This window comes from Leptopilina boulardi, unplaced genomic scaffold (genome assembly GCF_019393585.1).
Source record: "Leptopilina boulardi isolate dan_hultmark-lab unplaced genomic scaffold, ZJU_Lbou_2.1 LbouV2_30, whole genome shotgun sequence".
Taxonomy (NCBI): Eukaryota; Metazoa; Arthropoda; class Insecta; order Hymenoptera; family Figitidae; genus Leptopilina; species Leptopilina boulardi.
The window spans coordinates 695,307-702,967 of record NW_026137863.1 but is presented as its reverse complement, the minus strand read 5'-3'; the positions used below and the strand labels follow the sequence as shown (position 1 = coordinate 702,967).

The 7,661-nt window shown below is 23.4% G+C and overlaps 2 protein-coding genes across 2 annotated transcripts; one reads left to right on the top strand and one right to left on the bottom strand.

Annotated features, from left to right (window-relative positions):
• Window positions 1–76: 76 nt before the first annotated feature.
• On the top strand, window positions 77–5,648 carry LOC127282342 (uncharacterized). Its single transcript, XM_051306512.1, has 9 exons — window positions 77–275; window positions 495–746; window positions 832–989; window positions 1,088–1,235; window positions 2,713–3,139; window positions 3,212–3,366; window positions 3,427–3,666; window positions 3,737–3,969; window positions 4,048–5,648. Exons 1-9 carry the CDS (start codon window positions 209–211, stop codon window positions 4,219–4,221), a joined length of 1,854 nt encoding a protein of 617 aa, XP_051162469.1. The 5' UTR covers window positions 77–208; the 3' UTR covers window positions 4,222–5,648.
• Window positions 5,145–7,499, bottom strand: LOC127282343 (uncharacterized). The gene is made up of 4 exons (XM_051306514.1): window positions 7,316–7,499; window positions 6,878–7,213; window positions 6,593–6,802; window positions 5,145–6,525 (listed from the first exon to the last, which is right to left on the bottom strand). The coding sequence occupies exons 1-4, from the start codon at window positions 7,415–7,417 to the stop codon at window positions 6,352–6,354; spliced, it is 822 nt and encodes a 273-aa protein (XP_051162471.1). The 5' UTR covers window positions 7,418–7,499; the 3' UTR covers window positions 5,145–6,351.
• Between the last annotated feature and the right edge of the window lie 162 nt (window positions 7,500–7,661).

The window sequence follows — 7,661 nt, the reverse complement described above, 5'->3', positions numbered from 1 at the left end:
TTCAAATTTTTTGAATTATAATTTTTTTCTACCTGGAAAATCATTTTGTGATCATTAGAGAGAAAGAAACGAACTTACATTCCCAACCCTGAGTCTTCTGAGTCATGCAGGTGGATCGTGGATCACTGCATAGTAGTTGACTCCAATGTGCCTCCATATGAAGGGCGTTGGCTATTAAAAATTTTTCAAAAAAATTTAGTTATAAAATATGTATAGCCCTTCAAAAATGCTGCGTATAATTTATTTCTTCACAATATTATTAACATTTTTTCACAGTAAGTTTTATTTTAAAAAATATTTTTAAAAAAAACACTAAATTCTTTAATTGAAAACAAACAAGGTGAATTGGCTCCAAAATTTTGATCATTCTAAATAAATGAAATTATTTTTGATATTTATATAGTAATAATTATTTTCATCTAAATAAAAAATCTAAATTAAAAAATTAATTAAATTATATTTCTAATAATTTATTTATTAATTTTCGTTTATAGATTCACATTCGTTATTACAAGAGAAATCGGGATGTTTTATACCAATTGTAATAAGAGGATCATGGTTTTCATGGGAAACTGGTCAAAATACATTAACAGAAATAAATGCCGAGACAATGTCGGACAGAGGATATTGTATTGATGTTCACGAGGAGTATCATACAAATTATACATTTGTATTTAAAAATAATAATTGTTACCATTGCGTTAAATTAATTGTAAGAACAGTTAATGTTCTCGAAAAACTTGAACGTATGTATTATTCATTTTTTTAAAAATTTATTTCCGAAAGAAATTAAAAAAAAATGTTTAAATTCCATTTTAAAAAATTTTACAGTAAAGTGCGTGAATTTACCACCTGGAGTTGAACCAACAGTGAAAAATGTTTGCGAAGGACTGCGACCCGATCAACAATTGGTTACGTTATTTTCGGAAAATCCTGTTCCAATTAATTGTAGATCGTCTCTTGAAGGTGTTTGGCAATTTGCCTATCAGGTAATTTATTATATAATTATTTGAAAAAAAAATTTATCTAGAAAAATTATTAATTAATAATTAATAATTAATAATTAATTTTTTACTATTTCTTTTAGAATCGTTTCAGATTCACAGGTGTTTGTGATAATCCAGATGCACAAATTAAATCGTGTCAAACAGCAGGATCACAATTTTTGATTACTAATCAAAAATTTAATATCACTTACAAAAAGTGTCCGGGAATGAAGGAAACATTTGACGGAGGTACATTTCTTTTTTAGTAATTAATAATTATTATGTTTTTCTATAATTATCAAATTAATATATTTGAAATTAATAATATTAATAATCGTGAATATCTTTCGTTCATTCTGTCCACACCTGAAGTTAGTATTTGTTATAGGTCTTTTGATTTTTTTAAATGTATTGTTTGACATTATTTTGTGTTGGTTAAAATTTTTCAATGTTTTTTTGGCATTGTTTCCATAATTAATTTTGAATCGAAATTTTAAAAAATAATTGAATTTTATTTTATTTTAAATTGAAAACTTGGTAAATAATTGAATTTTAAATTGAAAATTTGAAAATAATTTAATTTTAGTTGATTGTTGATTGAAAATTTGAAAATAATTAATTTTAGTTGATTGCTGATTGAAAATTTTGATAATAATTAATTTTGACTCGAAATTTTGGAAAATAATAAAATTTTAATTGAAATTTTGGATAATAATTTAATTTAAGTTGATTTTGGATTAAAATTTCGGGTAATAATTGAATTTTAATTGAAATTTTCGATAATAATTTAATTTAAGTTCATTTTTAATTGAAAATTTCGATAATTAATTTTTAATAGAAATTTTAAAAAATAATTGAATTTTATTTCATTTTAAATTGAAAACTTGGTAAATAATTGAATTTTAAATTGAAAATTTGAAAATAATTTAATTTTAGTTGATTGTTGATTGAAAATTTGAAAATAATTAATTTTAGTTGATTGCTGATTGAAAATTTTGATAATAATTAATTTTGACTCGAAATTTTGGAAAATAATAAAATTTTAATTGAAATTTTGGATAATAATTTAATTTAAGTTGATTTTGGATTAAAATTTCGGGTAATAATTGAATTTTAATTGAAATTTTTGATAATAATTTAATTTAAGTTTATTTTTAATTGAGAATTTCGATAATTAATTTTGAATAAAAATTTTAAAAAATAATTGAATTTTATTTCATTTTAAATTGAAAACTTGGTAAATAATTGAATTTTAAATTGAAAATTTTGAAAATAATTTAATCTTAGTTGATTGAAAATTTTGATAATAATTAATTTTAGTTGATTGTTGATTGAAAATTTTGATAATAATTAATTTTGACTCGAAATTTTGGAAAATAATTGAATTTTAATTGAAATTTTGGATAATAATTTAATTTAAGTTGATGTTGAATTAAAATTTCGGGTAATATTTGAATTTTATTTAATTTTAAATTGAAAACTTGGTAAATAATTGAATTTTAAATTGAAAATTTGGAAAATAATTCAATTTTATATATAATTTAATAACATATAATAATAATTTTCATTATTATCATTTAATATGAAATAATATTCTAATAAATTTAAATTATTATTGATAATATTAATCTTTAATTAATAATTAATTATTATAATAATAATAAATAATAATAATAATAAATAATAATTTAATTAATAATATTAATTTAAAAATTATTGCCTCTAGTTGTGGAATACAGTTGTCTTGGTCATTGGTTCGTTGGGAAAAATCATTTCTTCGCAGTGGCGAATACAAAAGAATCGCGAAAAGACGAAAAATATAGATGTTTTTTGAAAAATCGTGATGACGATCTTTATATTGGCGTATCAATAACGGCTGAATGTAATACATTAAAAACTGTTGAACAAAGTCCAGAACGTTTGAGAATTACTCCAGTCAAGGCGGAAGTTGTTGAACCAGGCTGTCGATTACCACAGAATATGACAGGAAAATGGATTAATACTGCAAATGTTGATGCAAATGTTGTTATTAATGAAACACATATTTTGGAAACATGGAATCCAGATCAAGGTAGATCGCGTGATGTTACTTATGTCTGTCAGGAGCAAAGAGGAACGCGAGTAATGATGGCAAGATTAACAGTCGATGGATGGTAAAAGAAAATATTTATAAAATTTTAATTTTAATTACCAAATGTGAAAATTTTCCTTTATTTTCTGTTTAGTCAAAAGGATTATATTTGTTTCGACTTTGTGCCACAGCATCACAATATAATTCGATACAGAAAAGGAGTGGCTGTGATAAAAAATGAATTTTCCACCGTTTGCTCATGGGTTCAATTTAAAAATCAAGTTAATTGGAAATATGATTTGTTTCTCGGTGAGTAATTTATAAAAAAAAAAAAAAAATTCCAACAATTAATTATAATTTTAATTATAGCACAAAATCCTGTACCAGTAAGATGTCCAGTTGCTGGGAAATTTAAATTTGAACAACGGGGTGATGATTTATTTAAAACAAGAATTCTCGGCGGTGTTACACTTTCTCCACGTCCAAATCTTTATTGTAAACAAAATATTTCCGATTTTTCTGTATGCGATACGGATCAAAAAGAAATTGCCATCGATGAAACATATTGTCTTACTGTCGATCATTTGGGAAGACCAGTTGATATATACAGTAAGTTTTCTATTTTTTGAAAAAGAAAAATTGTATATTAATTTTTAATTAATATTTTAATAATTTTCAGGTGAACCTGACTATATAATGAAATGCATTGGCTATTGGAAGGAGAATTTAAAATCATATTTAATTACATACGATGATAGAGATCCATACAGTAAATATCGTTGTTGGGTTTATCAGAGAGCGGATTTAAATCGTGTTCTTATGTCACAAGCAGTTGGTGCATTTTGTGGTATCAATCAAGATGTGACAAGTCAAAATTATACTGAAAGCGCCGCAGTTGCTTTAAAAATGGAGGTAATTTATTTATCTATTAATTAAAAACAAAAAGAAAAATTATATTCGAAATAATATTAATTTAATCTTCTATTTAAGGAATATGAACGAGAAAGAGATCAGTGTCCAATGCATTTTGACGATGGTAGTGATCCGTGGTTAAAAACTGAAAACTATATAAAAGTATTTCATTTTGGTGGTGCAGGAACAGCCACTTTATCACCCTTAATATTTTCAATTATTTTTATCGCTCTCTTAAATTATTTCCGATAAGAATTTCAATAATTGAAATTTTACAAAATTCATTTGGATTCTAAAATTGAATTCCGTCCAATTTTTTAATAGATAAAAATTATACATAAAAATTATACTTTTGTATATTTTTATATTTAAGATTATGAGAATCTCAGATTTTATTATCTTTATTGTGTGATAGTAATTTTTTATACAATTTTTTTATTTACTAAATTACGTTAATAAGTCTTGAAAAGAAAATTTTAATGAAATGAATTTAAAATATTTTCAGATAAGGATTTTTGTTCCTTAAAGAGATTTTTTTTTACTTATAAAGTATTTTTAATAATTTAATATTCCGTCCATTATATATAGTATACAATTACTAACGAACAAAATTGATACAAGAATAGAATTAAAAATATATGGTTAATAAAAAAGAAATATTAAGAAGAATTTTTCAAAATCGTTAGTTTTTAATAAAATTAATGTGCCTTAAAAAGATTAAAAACTTTCTAGTTTAACTGTATAGCATAATAGTTTTCATTTTCTTTTTTATAGTGTATTTTAGTTAAGAGAATATTAAATACAATCATAAAAAAAAAAATTATGTACTATTAAAAAAGCAATTATGCTTAAACCAAAGCCAATTTCCATCTAAGTTTAAATATGTGTATAATTTTAAAAGACTGTTGATTGGATATTGTCTTGTTTTAATTAAAAAAAAAAGAGGAACTAGAATACTATATAGAAATATAAAATTTTCTATATTTTTAGTATTCAAATTCATTTTATAAAATAACATGTCGCTAGATTATATTTTTTAACTGTACAAAAAAAAATAATTGTTCATTTAAATTAAGATTGTTCTATCAAATGTATAAATTTATGTAAATCCTTTTAATTACATGAGATTTTTCGATTTAAATAAAAAAAAATAATTGAAAATAAAAATTAAAATGTCAATTTTAATTCAGCCATATAGCTATTTATTGAAACACATTAAATGAAAATTAACAGTAATTGAATTTGGTATTTAAATTTTAACAAAACGCAGCTCTAACATTATTTTCAATTGATAACCTTGCAAGGAACATAATAATTATTTAAGCAAATGGCTATAATCAAATAACATTTAAAATATTTATACATAGCTAGGTATATTTTTTTTTTGGTATTTTAACTTAATTAAAAAAAAAAACAGAGAAGAAAGAAAAAAGTAATATTATGTGTAGAAAACATTTGATTTACACAGCCTTGCGATTGATGAGTATATGAGTTTTAAATATAATGCTGCTCGAGTTTGAAAATGCTGTTAAAGTGCTTCGTCGACATTTAACTTTAAATAATCTATTGACAATTTTCTTTACACGCAGAAATACGGAATAGATATTTTTAAAAGATTGTTTTTAAATCTTTTTTTTTCTCTCCATAACACACACAAAAAAAAATGCCTAAATATTAAACTACTCAACAAACTGAACATTTTTTCTTATTCACAAAAATATAAAGATGAAAACTTTTTACTAGTCGATTATATATATATATAGAGAACAGGCAGGGAATATAAATTTTTGCCTGATTAATTAATATTTTTGAGACACAAATTAATCTCAATAAATTATTTACAATCAATTTTTGTAAACATTTATTAATTAGATTCTTTTTTTTTTTTTAATTTTCTAATGAAGATTTTTTAAAAATTCCGAAAAATCACGTTCATCGAAATATGTAAAAGCAGAATGAAAGATATATATACAATTTCTAAATTTTATTTTAATCACTGCAGATCGATTTTCAATTTTAGATCTGAATTCTAGGAATAATTTCTAAAAGTTTTTTTTTAGAAGCTTCTTTGAGAAAAATTTTGGCAAGAACACTGAGTTCAAAAAGTCTTTGAAATATAAAAAACAGAAACAAAAAATTTCAAAGAAACTGGTTGATTGTCATAAACAAAAATAATCGCAAAAATTTTTAAAAGGACAACAATTTTAATGGATTATTTAATAATTTTCTTAACGGTTTTTTTTTTGTTTTCTATACCATTTTGCGGTAAATTCCTACGGGTCAATGCACACGAACAAAAAACTCATTTTTTTGTGGTTCTTCCTTTTTTTTGGTGCACGTAAGAAAATAAATAAAATACTAAATAAAAAAGGAATTTACGATTCACCAATAAAAGGAATTGTGAAGAAATTCAGCTGTCGATTTATAAAGGGAAGACGCACTTTGTCTTAAACCAGTAAAAATGGAAATTACACCTTCTTTTTCTTCCTCTTCTTGTTCTTCTTCCTCGGGTAAATATTCTGGTAATATATCGCAATCCCCAGCGTCTGTACTTATCTATATGAAAAATTATTAAAATTAAATCAAGAAAATAAATAAATATATAGATAAATTTAATACACACCAATTTAACTAAAAATTCTTGATTATATTTATTTCTAGTAACTAATCTAGCCTCCATATTTGGATTATTTTTTTGAATTGCTTCAGCAATTTGTTTCGATGTGACATTAACTAAAGTTCTCATTGTAACTCGTTGATGTTCCACGTCAAGAACAAGTGAAATTAAACCCTCAATTCTTATTAAAGTTGATTCTAAATCAGCTCGAGTTTCCTATTAAGAAAATATGTTAAAATTTTTCATTAAAAAAAAGCAGAATTTATATAGATAAAATTAAAAATAACTTACAGGAAGAAGGCCGTGAACGTGTAAAACAATAACGTGTGTTCGAAGTTTTTTTGGTTCAATAACACGTCGACATCGACTACGTAAATTATAAATTGGTGGTTTCATTCTTTCTATACTATCTTTAATATGTTGAGCGTGTTTGGCAATTTTTGGCTCATCTAAACTATATTTGTCAATTATTGAATCAAGTGCTTCTCGAACACCAAATGTTGAGGTTATATGTGAATAATTCTCTAAATTTCTCACAAATATCTCAAGGACATCCAATGCTAATTCCACAACTTCTGTATCAGGATTTTCCATTATAAATGCAATGTACGAAAGTACTGTTTTGTCCTGTAAATAGATTTGATTTTTGTTGAAGAAATTATACATATATATATAGGTATATTGATTAACAGAATCAAAATAAACATAAACAATGTATAATAAAATCACCTTTAAAATTGTATCATGATTTGAGAAATCTTCTGCCAACTTTTTGTATGTTGCAATAGTTGCTTTTAATTCTTGTGAATCGGGAGAATCTTCTGTTTCCATTGTTTAAACTTTGTAAAATGTTGACATTTAACAAAAAAAAAATTTCAGTAAAGTAGCACAAACATAAAGTGTGAAGTTAGGAAGATAACAGACTGACAGTGCTGACAATTGTATCATTTAACCAGGAGCACCAATTTTAAAAATTTATTTAATTAATACATTTTTTATAAAATAATTTTAAAAAGTAATATTTAAAAAAAATAGAAAAACATTTAAAATTTTTAATCAATGAATATAAGAAAAG